The sequence below is a fragment of the Chlamydotis macqueenii genome, chromosome 1 (assembly GCF_036417535.1).
Source record: "Chlamydotis macqueenii isolate bChlMac1 chromosome 1, bChlMac1.mat, whole genome shotgun sequence".
NCBI lineage: Eukaryota > Metazoa > Chordata > Aves > Otidiformes > Otididae > Chlamydotis > Chlamydotis macqueenii.
The window spans coordinates 150,200,832-150,219,166 of NC_141556.1; the positions used below are offsets into that span (position 1 = coordinate 150,200,832).

At 39.8% G+C, this 18,335-nt stretch overlaps 1 protein-coding gene across 3 annotated transcripts in view; it reads right to left on the bottom strand.

Annotated features, from left to right (window-relative positions):
- Nucleotides 1-2,649: 2,649 nt before the first annotated feature.
- EDAR (ectodysplasin A receptor) overlaps nt 2,650-18,335 on the bottom strand; it is a 73,248-nt gene continuing 57,562 nt past the window's right edge. For 2 of the 3 annotated variants that reach the window (XM_086741056.1, XM_010127134.2), the window contains exons 6-12: nt 12,302-12,388; nt 11,047-11,175; nt 10,884-10,958; nt 10,508-10,580; nt 9,602-9,761; nt 6,605-6,665; nt 2,650-5,220 (exon numbers count right to left, since the gene is read on the bottom strand). In XM_086741056.1, coding sequence (XP_086597182.1) covers nt 4,901-5,220; nt 6,605-6,665; nt 9,602-9,761; nt 10,508-10,580; nt 10,884-10,958; nt 11,047-11,175; nt 12,302-12,388 — 905 coding nt within the window. In that variant the 3' untranslated portion in view covers nt 2,650-4,900. The remainder of the gene's footprint in view (nt 5,221-6,604; nt 6,666-9,601; nt 9,762-10,507; nt 10,581-10,883; nt 10,959-11,046; nt 11,176-12,301; nt 12,389-18,335) is intronic. The other variant, XM_010127135.2, reaches the window with a different exon arrangement.

Here is an 18,335-nt window from a genome sequence, read left to right on the forward strand (position 1 = left end):
TTTAAGATTGTGTGGTAAGAAATGTGCTTACATGAGGTAAAGTCACTGCCACGGGTTAAAATCTTTAACATTCTTACATGAAAATTCAGAAACTTCTGTTTAACTTCTTGTTGCAAATTCCTTATCGTATTTAGGATAGCAGAGTCAATCATAACTTTACTCTAACCTTATATGAGCCCAAATTGCTGTTAATACTAAGAACGTTATTACACAACGCCACAGAAATTACCCTTAAGTACACCTTAAGCATTCATCCGATCCAATAATTCCCCAAAACAGAACACCAATTAACATCATTTATAATAGTTTCATGCTTATCTTCATTCTACACTTGCTGGCTGCAGCTGTTTCAGAGATGTTACTGAGCTGAAATAGTCACGCACCTGAAATTCATGGGTTACTTGGTAAGATTCAACTCACCTAACCTTTGACAACTGTAGAATAAATGTTAACATCAAAGCTTGTCACTCCAGGTTCTCTTTATATTCTGGAGACATGATAGCCTACAGTTTGAGGATGCAACACATCTTGATTATTTGAGATGTCTGCTTGATGAATTTCACTGGAGACACCTGTGTTTGCATAGGTACGTCCCAGTGAGCTGGAAGCACTGCACATGAGTGAAAAATTGAAAAAAATAAGAAGGAAAAATTGAAACAAAGGCAACATCTCACAGAAGGTCTCAGGTGTTTTGGTTTTTTTTATATTTCTGTGTTTTCTTTCATTATTTTGCACAATGGAAGGATATGAGCATTTTACGCAGATATGAGTTTCTGCTTTGTCAAGTTAAACCTAAGAAGCCAAAGTTTCTCCTTTGGGTGTCCATCTGTAAGCACATTAAAGCAGAGAACTCTCAAGCCTTTCAGACAGCAATGTGTTTAGTTGCAGCAACGCTGCATATAGTGCAGGGAGTAAAAGAGACAGTGAAGTGAAACTCAGAACATCAGTTCCTCCCAACCATCTGGCAAACTCAAAGCTTTTGTTGCAATTTCTGGAGCCTTTCTCTCCTCGAATCGTTGACGGAACAAGAATGTATTCATCCTGCTGAAACCAACAAATGAAACTGAATAAACAAAATTCCAAACTCTTTTTAAAGTAGGTCAGTCTTTCTTCCATTTAGAAAATGTTTGATCTGTATGAAATACTCCAAAAGTCTTAGCTTAGTCACCAGGGTCTTGGGGAAATGCAATTTGGTGCTCTGTTTTTTTTGCAGAAGCTAGCAGTTCTGCTGGCAGTCTCACCAATGCAGCCTAATTATCCTGTCACGCAGTGAAGGCTTCCAGTTAAGATTTCTGGTAATGTAGAATCATAGAATGGTTAGGGTTGGAAGGGACCTTCAAAGGTCATCTAGTCCAACCCCCCTGCAAGGAGCAGGGACATCTCCGACTAGATCAGGTTGCTCAGAGCCTCATCCAACCTGGCCTTGAACGTTTCCAGGGATGGGGCATCCACCACCTTTCTGGGCAACCTGTTCCAGTGTTCTACAACTTGCGTTGTAAAAAATTTTTTCCTAACATCCAATCTAAATCTACCTCCCTCTATTTTAAAACCATTACCCCTCGTCCTATCACAGGCCCTACTGAACAGCCTCTCCCCATCTTTCTTGTAGGCCCCCTTGAGGTACTGGAAGACTGCCATAAGGTCTCCCCGGAGCCTCCTCTTCTCCAGGCTGAACAGCCCCAACTCTCTCAGCCTTTCCTCATAGGAAAGGTGCTCCAGCCCTTTTATCATCTTCGTGGCCCTCCTCTGGACCTTCTCCAACTGGTCCATGTCTTTCTTATGTTGGGGGCTCCAGAACTGGACACAGTTCTGGACCCCACTCCAGGTGGGGTCTCACCAGGGCAGAGTAGAGGGGGAGAATCACCTCCCTCGACCTGCTGGCCACACTCCTCTTGATGCAGCCCAGGATGCGCTGACCTTCTGGGCCGCAAGGGCACATTGCCTGTTCATATTCAACTTCTCATCCACCTGTACTCCCAAGTCCTTCTCCTCAGGGCTGCTCTCTATCCATTCTCCGCCCAGCCGGTATTTGTGCCTGGGATTGCTACAATCCAGGTGCAGGACCTTGCACTTGGCCTGGTTGAACTTCATGAGGTTGGCATGGGCCCACCTCTCCATCCTGTCATGGCCCCTCTGGATGGCATCTCTCCAGTGTGTCGATGGCACCAGACAGCTTGGTGTCATCGGCAAACTTGCTGAGGGTGTACTCTATCCCACTGTTCATGTCGCCGACAAAGATGTTGAAGATGTGGTGTAGTCCTGCTAATTTAGGAATGCAAAATGAAAACACGTTAATGAGAGAGTATTGCTACTATGAGATGACTCATCAGCCTCACAGCCTGTACTAGCTCTCAATACATTCATGGTAACTTACAAATATTTTCTCCAAGGAGTTGCTAGGAGTTTGGCATTTTCATAGTCCCTACAAGGTGAAATATTGAACCAAACCTGTATTGACAAAGGAAGAATGGTTTCTGCTTCAAAAATTCCCAAAGTGTGATGCAGAGAATCCTACATGTGTGCAAAGATTCCTTCATGTGTGTTACACAGACACTCCCATACTGCACCAACGTGCAGCCCTTGGCTAACTCATTTAATTATAAATTTATAAGGCAATATAAAACTTAATCAAAGAAATGGCTAATGCAATTGTGTTTGACCTCTTTCTTTTATTAGCATATTTTATGTTCATACTTTACAATATAATAAGTTATATATACAGCATTAAACAAAATTATTAGAAAGTAAGCTTTGGCAAGATCTACAGGATTTTTTTTTCATTCCTGTACATCTTTTGTGTAACAATAAAAATACTGTATACTAAATAAAATAACGTTAAATAGTCTGTATTCACATTGGCACCATTGATTTCAAGACCCTAACTTTTCGTGGCCCAATAAACATAAAAAAGAGGATTCCTGTATCTTCTTTGGAACCAATAAATGGTGTGTACTATTAAATGACACATGAAACATAGGAGGCAGTCCACTGAATAACACTGTAGTTACACACTGGCACAAGAAAATAGAGTCTTCCCATTTAGAACAGAAAAAAAAAAACTTCCCATTTTCATTTTTTTTCCTTTCCATTTTTTATTCTAGTAGCAATCGTACTAAACTGCAAATTCAGGGTCTTGAAAATCTTGTTGAAGATATTGCTGAGTTGTTGGCAGATCTAGAAATCTTACTCTAGCCTCTTGAAATCTGTATGAATTTGTCACTCATTTCAAGACAGCAAGAATTTCACCCCTAACTTAAACATCAATTAGCTGGTTAAATGTTCAAATAAATGCAGCTTGCTGCTTCATTAAAAGAAAAGTCTAAACGCTCATAAAATTTGGCATATGCAAATTAACGAAGAGTATGTTATGATACAGCAGAAATGGTGGAAGAAGAAAGAGAGGGATAGGTTTTATATTGCAGTATGTACTTCCTCTGCTATACACATGAAGTGCTGAAAAGATACTAAATATAGATGTTAAAAGGTGATACTACATGTTCCGCACAAGTATGATACTACCATAGATAAGATCTAGTTACTAAGTGATGGAATACCCGTTGTTAACTTCAGGGTAATACGTAATATTTTTATAGCATTTTGTTCAGTCATGCATTTTGGAATTTTAAAAGTATTGCTTTGTGACTGACACATCTCTTAATTTAGTGGTTGCACTCGTTGAAATCTGTCATCACTCATTTTAGCTATAAATAAAGCAAATAGGTTTCGTAACAGCTACTGATTTGTGGTCTGAACAAGTTCTCGAGAACTTTTAACTGTGAAGATCAGATATTACTTAAAATTAAAACAATAAGGTCAATTTTTGTTGTACACAAACTCACAATAACACTTTACCTTCCAGAGGAGTTGGTTTTCATCTGTGGATTCTGTACTCACGGTCTACATTTACAAGAGTATAGCATTGAAAAAACACGTTTTCCTCTGCATTTCAAGTGTCTCTAAAGAAATCTACTCTTTTTGCTCTCAGTGTCAAACGTGCACCACTGCTGTTCAAAATTCCTCTGCTTGAAATATAATTTGATATGAAGATGTCACTACTGGAAAAACACGTTTTTCATGGTAGTGGACAAGCTGTTTTCATGGCTTCTTATTTTGTAAGGGCAAAGAAGAGAAGAACTTGTTGCTCTCAGCTTACAAGGAGTGACTGACTTTTACTGCCCACTTGTCCTCAGCAAGTCAGCAGTTTGAATTTAAAATTTCTGAAATGTCAGTACGGAGCAAGAGTGCATTTACATGCATTATATACAGCGTTTTGAAGCACTTCAATCTGTAAATTATATTGGCTTTTTTCATATAGCATAGTTTTTTAATCTGAGGACTGTGTATATATACCTATGCACATACTTCTAGATTCCGCAAAGCCATAGTAAGTATAGAAAATGAAACTGGTTCCATACGAAATGTGTTAGAGCCAATAGAAATGGAAATGCATGTGCCTTGTGTATTAATTGTTACTGTAGCTGTGGTACTGCTTTTGAATGAATGCCCTAACAGACAGGAGTATTTTCAGAGAGCAATTCAATGGCTCTCTTGAAGGCCAGGCAGGAAGGGTAAGAGCAGGTTTATCTGCACATGTGCTCATACACAGACTGCAAAATGGATGTTTGTGTGTCCACGTATCCTCCGTAACTGTTTAACATGATCATTTTGTTTAATGACATGTTTCATACCAAGCTTCTTGGGAGATTTCTGCTGTTTTGGTAAATGTGTAACTTCACTTTTTTTTTTTTTAGAAGTCAAAGAGAATAGCTTCCCAATGGTTATCGGGAGCGATTACGTAGAAGAACCATCAACGGTCTTCTGTCTAAAGTCTTTGACGTGGTGCTTGCTGGAATCGTGGTTCTTGCAGGTGATGCAGAAGCATGGGTCCCAGGCAGGCGTGTCAAGATGTCCCTGCTGGTTCTGGAGCAGGCATTGCTTGTGCCCACTCCAGAATGTCTGCGCACAAGGATTCGACAGCATCCAACCGCTCGATTTGCACCAGTTTGGTTAGCAGTTCTGGGATGCTGTAACCTGCTGTGCTGATGCGATCGAATAGCTGCATGCCATCTGTCATACCACCAATCTCATCTCGCTTCAGTCCAAAGCTCTCGGCAAGGTGGCGCCATGTTTTCACGATGGCTTTTTCTGTGTTGTAGGTCGAGCTGAGCATTCGGCTGGTCTTCTCCAGGCAATCAAATGGCAGTTCCGTAGGGCTCAGACCTGCAGAGTGAGGTGTTCATTGTCAGATGGCTCTGTGCATGACTCTTGACTATTCAAGACACTTATTAAAGTACTATAGTATCTACTGTTAGCAATACATACAGCTAAAATCTTTAAGTGATACTCCATGTCTAGCATATTACCAAATGAATTATTCCTAGTGATAGCAGGGTACAATAATTAGGGTAAAAAGTTGTCTGGGAAAGAAGTTGTTAGATGTGTTGTATGAATTCCCTTGGCACTGCCCCTTCCTTCCACAATTTACTAGCTGCTAGAAAAAAGTATACTGCAACCATATCCATAGTGAGCAGCTCCATTAATACACCTCTACATGTCAGGAGCTGTGTTTGAGCTCCAGAGACAGCTCTGACCCTTCCCTGAGTCTGCCACCAGCAGCTGCCGCAACATCTCTGTAATTGAAAGTTGCCCTTGTAGGAATGAGGAGAGAGGTGAAGCAATGATGCCAGATGCTTGCAAGCACAGAAGTCCTTGCAAGTCTTCAATTGTCATTACTATCACTGAATCTCTAGAGAGGATTTAATATTCATCCTGTGGGGAAAAAGCTATTTTTTTCCTGGACATTTTTTCTATGTATTCATGGTCACAGAATAGAGAGAATGAGCTAAAACATTTTTCTTCTAAAACCAGTCTTTTGCTTCTGTGGTTTTCCTGCTTCATACTCAACAGCAGTAATTCGGTGGGAGACAGAGCTCCCTGAACCACAGAAAACTCAAAAGCACACGCACACACAGGTACACAAAGTGTGTATGTGTGCAGGGAGTAAATGCAGTTGTGTCTTCTGTTCTGCAGGCAAATTCATGTCTCTTCTGCCAAAACAGGACAGGTAGCCAAGTGGTACAAAGGGTTAAAAACACTGACTTACTTGGAAACTAAGCTTTTTGTCGTGAGAAGTGGGACAGCATTTAGAGAAGCAAAGCAGGTTGAGATTTGTGTCTGAAAAACAATCCTGATGCTGCCCAAATCACACTTTCATATTTGGAACTAATTTTTATCTGTTATCCAAATAAAAAAAATAAAAAAAAAATCAAATGGGTTTCCTCTGGATGGGGAATGCAAGAGTGCTTCTCCGCGACTTTGTGTGTATGTCCCAGTATGACCCAACACGACCCCCCCCAGTGCTCCATAGGAAGGAAGGCCACACATGCACAGGGAGTGAAGCCCAGCCAAAGTCCAGCCCAGACAACTCTGGATCAGGGAACCACGATGCTTTCTGGCAAGTGAGTACAAATCTGCCTACAGAGTGTCTTTTCTGGACTGCGACTTTCTCTTTTCCACAGGAAGGCAGAGGCCTTTCTTATTTTGTAGCAAATACTTGTGATCTAAATTCGTGCCGTTGGTGTAGGGGCAACTTTTGTACACTCACCTTCTGCGACATCGCATACGTTAGCATACACGTCAAGTATCTTTTTCCTTCGACTTTGAATCTAAACAAGAAGATTTTTATTTTGTTAATTTTTCAGTCATAGGAGTAAACAATTAGCAGATAGCAGTGGAAAACCTGTGGGGGATCCCAATTTCATGGCACTAGGGGTTATCACATAATGTCCTCAAGGGTCCCTTTTGAAGACTCAAGGAAAAGGACACAGCAATTATTTCATGAAGCATAAATCTCTTCCTGGTTTCCTTTCCCACTGCTAGACATCTTTCTTTCCATCTTCTAGTCTTTTTCTGCTCCAAGTGTTTCTATATTTCATTTCTCTCTCAGACTGAAGCGAACTCCTGACAATGAAGACAAATTCAATACCATGCATGCAGGCGATTAATGCAGCGATGTCCAGATAAACCAGGACAGGACTGACTGCAGGGAACTAAACTCAGACCGAAAACATCTTCTTCCAGTAATCTAAGAGGACTGTAGAGAAGGGGATCTTCCTTTCTGTCATTTGACGTAGAACTGCTTAGGGGATTACTAATCAAATGTACTTTCTGTCATGACATATTGCCTGGTTGAATTGGAAACATTTTACAGACAGATTAAAAAAAAAAAAAAAATCAGTGATGCTTTCGGCAGGGAAAATCTGAAGTCCAGGGTGCTCTAGTCATTTTTGACAAAAATGACATTCAGACTGAAAACCTGACATTTTCCAAACTGAAAATGGACATTTTGATATACTTTCATATAGCAGAAATAATCTCAAGGTTTGGCTTTGGATTCAATGTGGAGTGAAAACAAACGTCAAAATGTCATGAGTTCTCAGCGGCAGGAATTGTCATCCCTCTGCCAGCTCTTATTAGGACTGAGCTTTCCGAAAAGCTGTCTTTTTGATAGGACTCTAGCATTATCTCCACAAATTTGCCACTTCCCACTGCAAACCAGGCTAGAAAAAAGCTCCACTGTCACGATTTCGTGTTGTGTTGAAAGATTTTCCTCATTTTATTTAGGCTCTGAAGGGCAAGGCACATCAGTGAGCTGGATTTATAGACTTGCAGCTGGAGACCACAAAGTGGCTGCTCCACCCCAAGGCTGGTGGGCACGGAGACTATGCAAGCGTACCCTCTCCCAGCGCAATGCAATGCAGGTGCTGATTGTTGTATCCTTGGTATAATTTACATGTGCTCAATCAATCAGTTGTGATGCTATTGTAGGCTTGGATTAGCTGTTTCAGAACCTTGTAAACAGGAAATTTTCTTTTAATGAGATTTATTAAAACTCCTCCAAAGCAAACTATTGGATGCTTATTTTCATTCTCCTCTCATTTTTAGGGCAAGGAGGGAGGTTAAATAATTCCATGCCCATAAGAATTATGCAGGATGCTCTTTTTACCAGAGCCAGAAGATGGGGGATTTGCAACGCTTATGCTGAGAGCAAATAGGGAAAGCTGAGCCTGATGATTCTCTGTGTGGTGGCTCATTGCATAATGGCTTTTGTTTTAACTAGGAAGGAGCAGACTTGGATAAAAACAGGCCTTCAACTTTCTTTACCCTCATTCAACAGCTGCTTAATACTCTTTCCAGTACTAGAAATGTCACTTAATCTCCAGCCTGAAGGAAATTACTTCTTTTCTAACTTCTGGCAACTGGCTTAATTGTGAAATCTTAGATATGGAGCGGAGGATCTTTATACAGTCTGCACTTCCATTGAAAACTTTGTCTTCGGTCTTGTCAGCAGGGTTCAGTCCATGGTAAGTATGTTAGAACAGAAGGTCTGGAAGAAATAGTTCTTGCTTTAGGTGTGTTTATGAACTATCTATCTGGAGAATGTATCTATTATATATGGTCTTTAGAAGGTAACCCACTTCTTATGAAATGTTCTGATTTCATGCCTACCCAACCTGAATTACCCAATTTCAAGCAAGTGCATACAGAAGATGATAATGTTGGATATTTAGAGAGACCTCAGAAAAATGAATTTTAAAATGTGAGCACTGGCGTAGTAGGTTATTTTCAGTTAGTCAGAACTGTCTACAACTAGAAAAACATTTCTCTGGTGTTGAGACTTTGTGCGTCTGGTCTCACCTGAAAAATGAGCTATTTTAGAAAGTTTGATCTGAACCATCTCAACAATTTGGAACATGAAAAGATGCATTTTCAAGCCTTTTTTTTCTTACAAGGGATATGATGCTGATATTAATGATGCGGTTTTGCCATTTTAAAACTATTTTTGAAGTACTAAAAACATAAAAAATACCTGAGCAGACACTTTCTTTTTAAGGATAGTTTCATGTTAATATAAACTAAAAAGTTGTGTGGGTGAGATGTGGCCTTAACTATGCCTTGAAATACTCCAAGTGAGATAAAATGCCCTGAGCACTACACACTCAGCAGGAAGAAGCAAAGGCCTGGCCTTCAACAGCAAAACAAACAGTGGATTTATAGTGTCCTTCCGAGCACAGGAGTGACCTTCAAAGAACATGTATTTTTTTCAAAACGATACACAAAACCCAAGAACAACATCGGATATTATTGAAAAGTCTGCGCAATGGAAATATCGATGCTACTGGGTCAAGGTACTCAGATGCTATGCTGTCATATGAACCCAGCCATGCTGCTACACCACTTTTCTATCTTGAATTTTCTGTGGTAAATGTAGCATCAGGGTTAATTATATTACTTTAGCTAGATTGGGAGTTTGCTGTTATTTGTTTTTTCTTTCTTTAGACTATAAAACATAATTCTCAGAAAAGCAAAGTTTTCTTTGTTTGTTTTTTCAGCCCTGAACAGTATATACGTACATATATGTCACTATGCAAAGGAGATTATCTAATAAATTTGTCTGGAGAAGCTCTTGTAAAGTAGTCTAGTCTGCACTATAATGCATTTTAGGGGGTGATAGTTTGTACATTGTTTTCTTAAAAAAAAACAAACAAACAACACAACACAGAAAAATGCTCTCAGTTTTTAAATCTCAGAATAGTCTTACCCCAGTTGATTTATTGCTTGTAGAAGATTTATCTCTGGCCAAATGCACTAAAGATAACAAGCATCTCTCTGGAGTCCCTTGCTTGTCAACTGCAGCTTCTTCATCACTATCCATACTACGACTTAAAAGGCGTTCATTCTCAGAAGATGCATCATTTTCACTGTAAAATGAAGGATACGGTTATCTTAGTGAAGTCTCTTACGGCTTGACTCCAGTCATCTCCTTTTTGCTATCCTAGAGTAATGGAATAAAAGTGCCTTCCTTTTTTAAGAATGCCTTTCCTCTGAAATCCTGTGAATGTAACTGCATTCACATGCCCAGGGTATATGTACAATGCCCACCAATTTACACAGTCAAGTGTAGCTTGCAAGAATCCTTTTACCGAGGGATTTTCCAAATGAGGACGGCGTTTAGCCCATCCTAATCGTGTTACCCAGCCAGGTTTTGCCACAGACAGACACAAGGTGAGGAAAACTATCACACTGTGACACTCAGATGATGCTGTGGACAGGGAGTTTCCATAAGGCCTGGAGCAGCTATTTTTACTACTCCTGCCTAAAATGAAGGGCAACCTTACTAAGGGTATGTACATGACAGCAGCACTCAGGTCCCAAAAATGTATCTCTCAAAAAAGGAGATGGAGCCCCAGGAGCTCCAGGAGAAGATGAACTGCTCCCCAGTGGAGTGGGGAGGACACAGGTTTCTCCTCGGTAACATCTGTCATCCTCTCTTAGAAATCGGAGGAGGAAAAGCTTACTAAAGCATCTAGTCTCTTCCCTGCTGCAGCAAACTATCAGCACAGCCATCTAATTTTTTCTTCGTGTATTCCTCTGTACCAAGATAAATGGTGACTATGTCCCTTCCCCACTTCAGTCAAACTGGAAGTATGTTTATTTTTTTACCCACCTTTTAACAGCCTTAGCTGGAGTTGCTGTAAGTTTTTCAAACTCTTCTTTCTCAGAGAATATCACAACATTATCTGCAGATCAATAATTAGAGAAACTTAAATTGGCAATACATTTCCAAACCGGTGTTTTGTCTCAGGAGCTGCTTCTGCTGGCAGCCTTGCTGCAATCATAAATATCTCTGCTAACTTTTCAATTGCTATCAGAGGATTAAGTGACATTCTGGAAGTACAAAAACTGTTATACACAATTCTTTAGTAAAATGATGTGGATTTTAAATAATCCGAAGGAGAAATTGTAATCAAGACAAATGCATTAAGAATATTTAAGCTCAATGTAGTCTTGGACAGAAAAAGCAAAACTGAAGCAACTTATACCTTGCACTTCTTTCTTCTCCTCTTGTGTGTTAGCCTGAGCTTCGACATTTTTTACTGAATGGCTCTTGCAACAGGCTAGAATATAAAAATATAACACTAATTATTCTCAGAAGCTATCTAAAAATAGCATTTGTAGCTAAAATTTCATGTGCTGAACAATTACCTTGAGCAGAAGGTTTTGTTTTCACAATGTAAAACATGATTATGAGGACAATGGCAATAGCCATTATGAAGATGGTAGACATTGCAATTATAAGAGCTGTAGCCAGATGTCCTTGGCCTGAAAGATCTGCTGGAATAAACAAAAAATATTTTCTAAAAGGAGCAACTCTCAGGATCAGAGAATAGTTAATAGTTTGCACTCTGCTCTACACTTACATTTTGCATACTCATTTAGTTGAGCTGAGTCTTGGTTACTTGTTAAGCATTGAAAAATTTAGTGTTACATCTCAAAGGCAAACCAATAAGCAGTTTTTCAAAACTGTGACATTTATAACCAGTCAACAGTACTCATAAAAATATTTGAAGCCATGATCCATCAGACACAAAGCTGTAGGAAATTATATTATCTTCTAGTAATATAGGAAGCAATATGTAAGCAAGAGTAGCAGCTTTCCTAACATTGTATTCCAGGGAAGAACATAGAAAAGAAAAAAAAACAAAAACCACACAACTGGGATGAGAGCTAAAATAACTGATAACTGCCTCAAAAGCTTTGCAGTAAAAAGGAGAACACAATGCACATGTGGAAGGACTGATGTTTTCCTAACAGAAACTTAAAACAGCATGGTGGGAAAGTGAACTTAGAATAAGGTATATTAAAAGAAGATGAACACAACAGACTAGAATTGAAAAGCCACAAAAGGATCCAGACAATGACAGATATGCTAAAATGCATAAAAACTTTAATTTTTCTGAAAACATGATCCTCATGATCATGTTTCTAGACAATACCAGGAAGATCAGCATTGTCAGTGCTTCATTAATTGTATCTTTCCTGTTGTGTCTTCTCAGGCTCATATAATTAGGATTAAAACCAAATAATCATGCTGGAGAACTGGTTATGTTAGCTCAATAAGAAACTGGCCGTATTTGTGGATTAAATTATTTTCACCAGTCTAAGCTAAGCTTTGCTGAGGCACAGTGCCATTTCTGTATAGCTACAAATAATGAGCTAAATTTGCTGCGGGCATTACTGAGTACAGTTCAAATCCATTTAAAGTCCATCTGACTAAAACAGTGGTTTTGATTAACCAAGAAATAAAAATTCATTCTGAATTGTTTTTAACAGCAGTTTTTAGAAATCTGGAAATAGTGGCAAGGAAATTCACAATAGATATTTTTGGTTCAGTTGCACCTTCTTGTTGCTATTTTCAAAGCCAACCGCTGCTAAATTAATTCTGTGAAAGCATTCTTACCTTTGTGAGCGTGCTGGTAAGGTGAGAAAGTGCTTGTGCCGGAGGTACTTGGGAAAATGGCTGAAATGCCAGAGGTAGCCCCTGCACCTGCAACGTAAACAGAAATGCCATAAACTTCCACGGTTACTTGGTCCAGCCCAAGCAATAGCTTGGCCCAAGTAAATGGAGCCTTTACTTAGCGTGATTGCCTTTCTATCATGTTGAAAACTGTGTTACAGAATACATTTTTGCACAACATCTAGAGGGGGTGGAAGAAGTCAAAGTTCCTGAGCTGTTACGAGCTTAGAAGAAACCCAAGCATCTTCAGACACATACAGGGCCAACCATTATGTATAGATTTCCATACTACAAATCTGTCTCGGGTAGCAGAAAATTTTCCAGGATCCAGCTGATGACTCAAACAATTTCCAGACCCAGCTCCATCTTATTTGCAACTGCAGACCCCAAGTCCTAGCATCCTTCCCTAGCAGAATGATTGTGAAGCTCTGATGGTAGGCAAAGCATCATGACTCCACAGGAAAAACTAGGAAAGGTGACAACTAACAGTGTCAAATGCCTTTCTCTTCCATGGAGCTGTACTATCATAAAAGGGAATATTAGAATTTCCTATGATCTAACATAGGAAGATAACACATTTCTTATGTTTCCCCCTGTCGGCTCAAACGTATATTAGAGAGGTGGGGGAATCCACAAAAACAGTGAAATTAAGAACTTAAAGGAATTCTCCACACAGGCAGAGGCATGAGATTGTCCGGTAGGGGTTTCTATGTCTAAATTCTACAGTTAAGTTTAAAAGTTAATATTAATGTTTCAGATGATGTCATACACCAAGTTTTCAAAGCAATAAACCAAGTCGTAAGTTAACATATTTTGACAATACCAGGCAATACTGGATATTATTGGGAATAAGGCTGTTGATGGGAATGCTCTCATACAGGATAGTGCTGGCATAGCATTCCAAAAGAGAATAAAAACGTTAGGGTTGGGAGAAAACATTCATTCTCTTCGTTCTCAAACAAACTTTAACACCATTGGTAAGCAGGTTATGCAAAGAACTACTATCAACAGACAGTGGAAAAGATCTTCTGGCTCAGAGTGGGTATGAAGTCCCTCCTGCATTGTATTAGCTGTCTATGGAAAACATCCAGTGATAATTAAATTCAGCAGACGTGAAGGCAAAAGACTGTCCCAGGCATCTGGTGAGGTGCACACAGCACATGGCTCCACAAGCCAGTTTGGCAGCTAGAGTAGCTGAGAACTAACCGTGCTGTTCTTTCGACCTAGTAAATATTACAAGAAATTAAACCCACCAGGTAAACTTGACAGGAAATTAAGTGGCCTGGAATGGTCTGAGAAATGTTACACAGTTAAGAACAAAGCAATATACATGCTCTTCAAATTAAGATACATGTTTCCTAAAAAGAAAAAAATATTACCTAACATAAAAAGTGACTGCATGTAGCGAATGAGAAATGTACACTCTTAAAAGTGGCCGCAAAGTATGAGTTGCAGATGTCTTCAAAAGAAAATTTCTTTAACAATGATAAAAACTTCTTTCAAAACTCATTTGTTGGATGGAAATGGATTCATTTATTACAATTGAGGGTTTCTTTCAAACTGAAGAAGTGTTTTCATAAAGTTTTAAATATACTAATTTGTTAATTCAGACGCTTTTCATATTATGTAAATGACAGGCAGATTACATTAGTCTTGCCTGTGGTCCCCTCCCTGTGACTGACTTCCTTCTAAGAAGAATTAATGATGAGCTCCAGAAACTGCAATATAGCAGTAGAGCATCTAGGTACCATAGATGAAGATGTCATCTGCATGTAGTGGAGATTAAAGACAGGTAATTTGTTAAATTTTCAGTCATTCTTTACAAAACTGAAGCGAATTACCCTTGATCTCGACCTAAGTATTTACTCATCCCAGCTGGACAACAGAGGAAATTTAGTAAATGGCCAATGCTGTAGCCCGAAACTTTCCTTCATGTCCACAGACACCAGGCTTACGCCTATTCTTGCAGTCCCCCTGGCAAATTCAGTTACAGACAATTGCAATTCTGCGCAGTCCTTGCAAGCTGCAACAAGTCAACAATAGTTTTTCTTACACTGCCTTCCAATGAACACAGGCAAGCCGCGCTGCTTTGTCTGCTTGGAGTCTATCTAACAAGCTTCAGCTCGTCTCCTCCATAAGCGTGTTTTATCAAACTCTCTCCCTTTTCCTTCATCTGAAATACGTAGCCATTGAAGTATTTCTGCCTAATCAATCTTTCAGTCATTTAGTATTGTTGACCTCACGCTTTTCATCTGTCTGTGAAAGGACGTAGAGCCTTCCAACTGAGAAGTCACGCAGCAGCACGTAGCAGAGGACCACTAAGGAGGAAGGTCATCCATTCTTCATTCACCAGCATTGTCATGCTTCACCCAGCTCTACCCCACATCAGGACATGGCATGTTGCCCTCACCATGTGTGCAGACACACACACAGGAACCTCTCCCGCGCACAAGAGTGAGCATCTTCAGCTCCAAAGCCTACGTGCAGAATTTTCTTTGCATGGGAACGGGGCCACCTTGTTTGTTCTGCAGTGCCTATTGTGGCATAATCAAGGCTGGTGCTAGAACATGACAGCCTTTTATACATACCTAGGTGGGAGTTAGTAGTTATGCATATTTTAAGCCTATTATGAATTTTAATAATTTGGCATATTCATTATGAGCCAAGATTTTTCTTTAGATGTGGCTTAGAAGAAAGTGCCAATTCGTGCACCTGCACCACAAAAGGAACCAAAAAATGCCAGCTTCTGCACAAGTTCAGTTCATGTCATTTTTGTGTGAGCAAAAAAAACCACAGAACTCATAGCTGCTACTTTTTCCTAGTCCAGCAGCACACCATGACTGCAACGTCAGCTGTTCCTGTGCACATCCAGTTTTGCAACCCGATCACATTATTAATTCTGGTTCCAATATAGATGACACTTACATAACCCATAAGGACTTAGACATAGTTCAGGCAGAGACATGCTAAGGTGCTACGGCACGACATATGGAAACAACTCTACTTTAAGCACAAAAAAGAGCAACAGCTGTAATATAGCTGTGCAAAAGAGTGGCTTATATTCCTAGACACCTGTAAGCAATATTATAGGAATGTGATAAAGACATTAGGTAAGAAGTTTATCACTGAACTTTAGTAATCTTTTGTATTATAAATGTTTTTATTCAAAAATTGTAATTTAGTTATAACTTTCTTGGAGTCTAAATCCGGTTTCATTTAAAAACCCATACTTATTGTTTAAAAGAACAGATGAGTTTGTATTCACATTTGAATGTTTTGGGGTTTTTTTTTTTAACTCAAAAGATAGCTTTCACTTAAATTGCCATGAACCCAGCCTTTTGTCCCCATAGTGAAAAAATGCTGGGCAATAAAATTCTGTTTTGTTTCGTTTCAAAGAACCTTTCTGCTTTATGCAACAGGACTATTACAGTTGTTCATGTGTCTCAAGACAGATTTACAATAAGAAATGACAAACAAAACTAACCAGATCTGGGAGAAGAGCAGAGCTCAGGGAGGGGAGGTTTTACCAACATGCCCCCTTGCAAGTGTTTGCGAGTGAATAAAACCTGGTGCAGTCGTAGACCATATGTGCTCCTGACATACGTTGCTGTGGGTGTCAGCTTACTGGGCCATGCAAAGGGTTGCTGCCCATAGCTAGCAACATCTCTTTAAAAAGTTTATTTAATACTTAATAACGTATTATAAAAAACACCCAAAGTGTGTGTACAACAGACTATCAGAGTGATCCTGAAATAAGAAGCATTTTAAAAATGTTCTTGTGTATATATGTATCTATTTCTCGCCACTGAGAGCAGCTTGCTTTCTCCTGATGCAACTCTCTTCTCACACTCGTGGCCCGTTTCTGCATGGCAACGCCTGCTGGTTACTGCCAGCCGAGCTGCGAGTGCCACCATTGAGGCTGTTTACAGGAGTGAAGTAAGATAAAGCACACATGCAAATAAATAAGTAGCAGCCTGGAATATGAGATGAAAAATAAATTATATTGAGTTGAAATTCAATAAAGGTAGGCAGTTTATGGCTGACAAAGTAATAAAAAACTGGATTATAACTAAACATAGTCATAAATAAAGACCTAGTCACGCAGAAAGCAGAGGTCAGAATTTTCAAATTAATGTAAATCTGTATTCAGGTACTTATGTGAAAGGTTTGGTTTCAAACTTAAGGAAAGAACACTTCACATGGAAACCCTGTGCGCTTGGAAAGTCATGGAAGCTGAAGCAGCGGTCAAAGCCAAGCCACTCGCTATGGCGTCGACCTACGACTTCAGTAATCAAACATTAACCAACTCTGAAAATACTGCAAATCACTAATAACAGAGCATATCCTAGACGATGGAGGATTGCCTGATTGCCCTTTATTTTACTGTCTCTGATTTTCGGGGGACATGCAGAATACTGTAAGACAAGTCACCCTGCTGTTTCCTGGAGCCACAGGTAGACACTTCAGTCAGCGCGGGTAGTTATTAAACCAGGAAGAGCATGAAGTAAACGAATTCCTGAGACTCAACCTTCTAAAAATAGTGACAGTGAGTTACCCCAGACTTTTCTTCTCTATCTGGTCATTCTCACTGTAAGTAACCACTACTGCTCAGACACATGAAACGAAATATTATGTGCTGTTGTGCTCTCTGCGATGTCTTTAACTATTCTATTTCTCTCTCCTTCTATTTTGCTGCGGCAGGGAAGTGGTGATGATGAGAGGCCATGTGGCCTTAGTCTGACAGTCCACTTGCATCTGTCAAAGTTTTTTTTAGGATTCACTGGGAGCTGTAAGCATGGCACAGTACTGGAAGGTCATAGGCACACATTTAATCAATTAAGCCTACATCCAGGAATTCATTGTTATCACCTCTTTCTCTGCGCAACACAAAGGGGATAACTGCCATGTAAACCTTACCATGGTGACTTCAGAGCATCAGAAGGAAGAGAATGGACCTGGCAAGGAGCCGCTCTCCTGTTTCCCCCACACCTTGGTGGCAGCTCTGCAGCTTTTGCAGCTCCTGAGCCTGGGCAGAGCGATGCTGCAGAAACCTGCAATGGCTCCCAGCAGCGGATGGTGCTCACTGTGGGAGCTGCAGCTCTGGCACAGGTGAAAAAAAAATCAAAGGAGTTGGAGTTTTCCTTCAGGAGAACTGCACTGGGACCAGATGCCCTCCTGAGTGATACCTGGGCCCAGCTTTCCCAGCAGTTGAAGACAGCAAACCCCATATTTCCTTCTCAGATCCCTCCCCTTGAAGATTTACAGCAGAGGCTGACCAATTTTGTCCTAAGATTAGGTTCCTTTCCTAATACAGACGAACCTTAAAGGGGTGAGAATTAGGCCGTACCACCAGTGAACAGTAAAGCACTGCCATCAACATTTCTCCCATTCCACATGTGAAGAGGAATGGGGTGTTCAGAGATCAAACAACTCGAAAAAGAAGTTTGTTAGCTCCGGCTAACAAGCCTATTCATTTGTAAACGTAATGTGAAACAGAAGGAAAAAAAGGTCCTGATGTTGATCGTATTACAAAAGGACAAAACTGGCAAGAAAAGTAAATTAGTGATATTACAAAGAATAGAGAGTGAAAATAAAAATCTCTGAAATAATTATTTTTCACTAATAGAAGTGGTTTTGGCATTAGGCTTGTTTGCGTTAAGCATTTCAATTAGGGAGGCTGAGTTTTTCAGTCTGCAGCGCACGGGAATGGAAGCGAGCCCTGATTACAACTCGTCACATGAAGCCATCAGCCTGTTAGTCAATTGTTCCATCTCATCTGCTTAGTTGTTTTTCAAGTTCTAATGATACAACAATAAAAATGATCTTTTATGTTTCTAGATGCTATTCATTGTCTGGTAATTAAAAAAAAAAACCACAAACCACTTTCTTTCTTTTCTTTTGTTGTTTTTCATTTTTTATTTTTTAAAAACCTTTCCTTAGCCATCATCAGTAGGTGTTAGGCTTACAAACTTATACA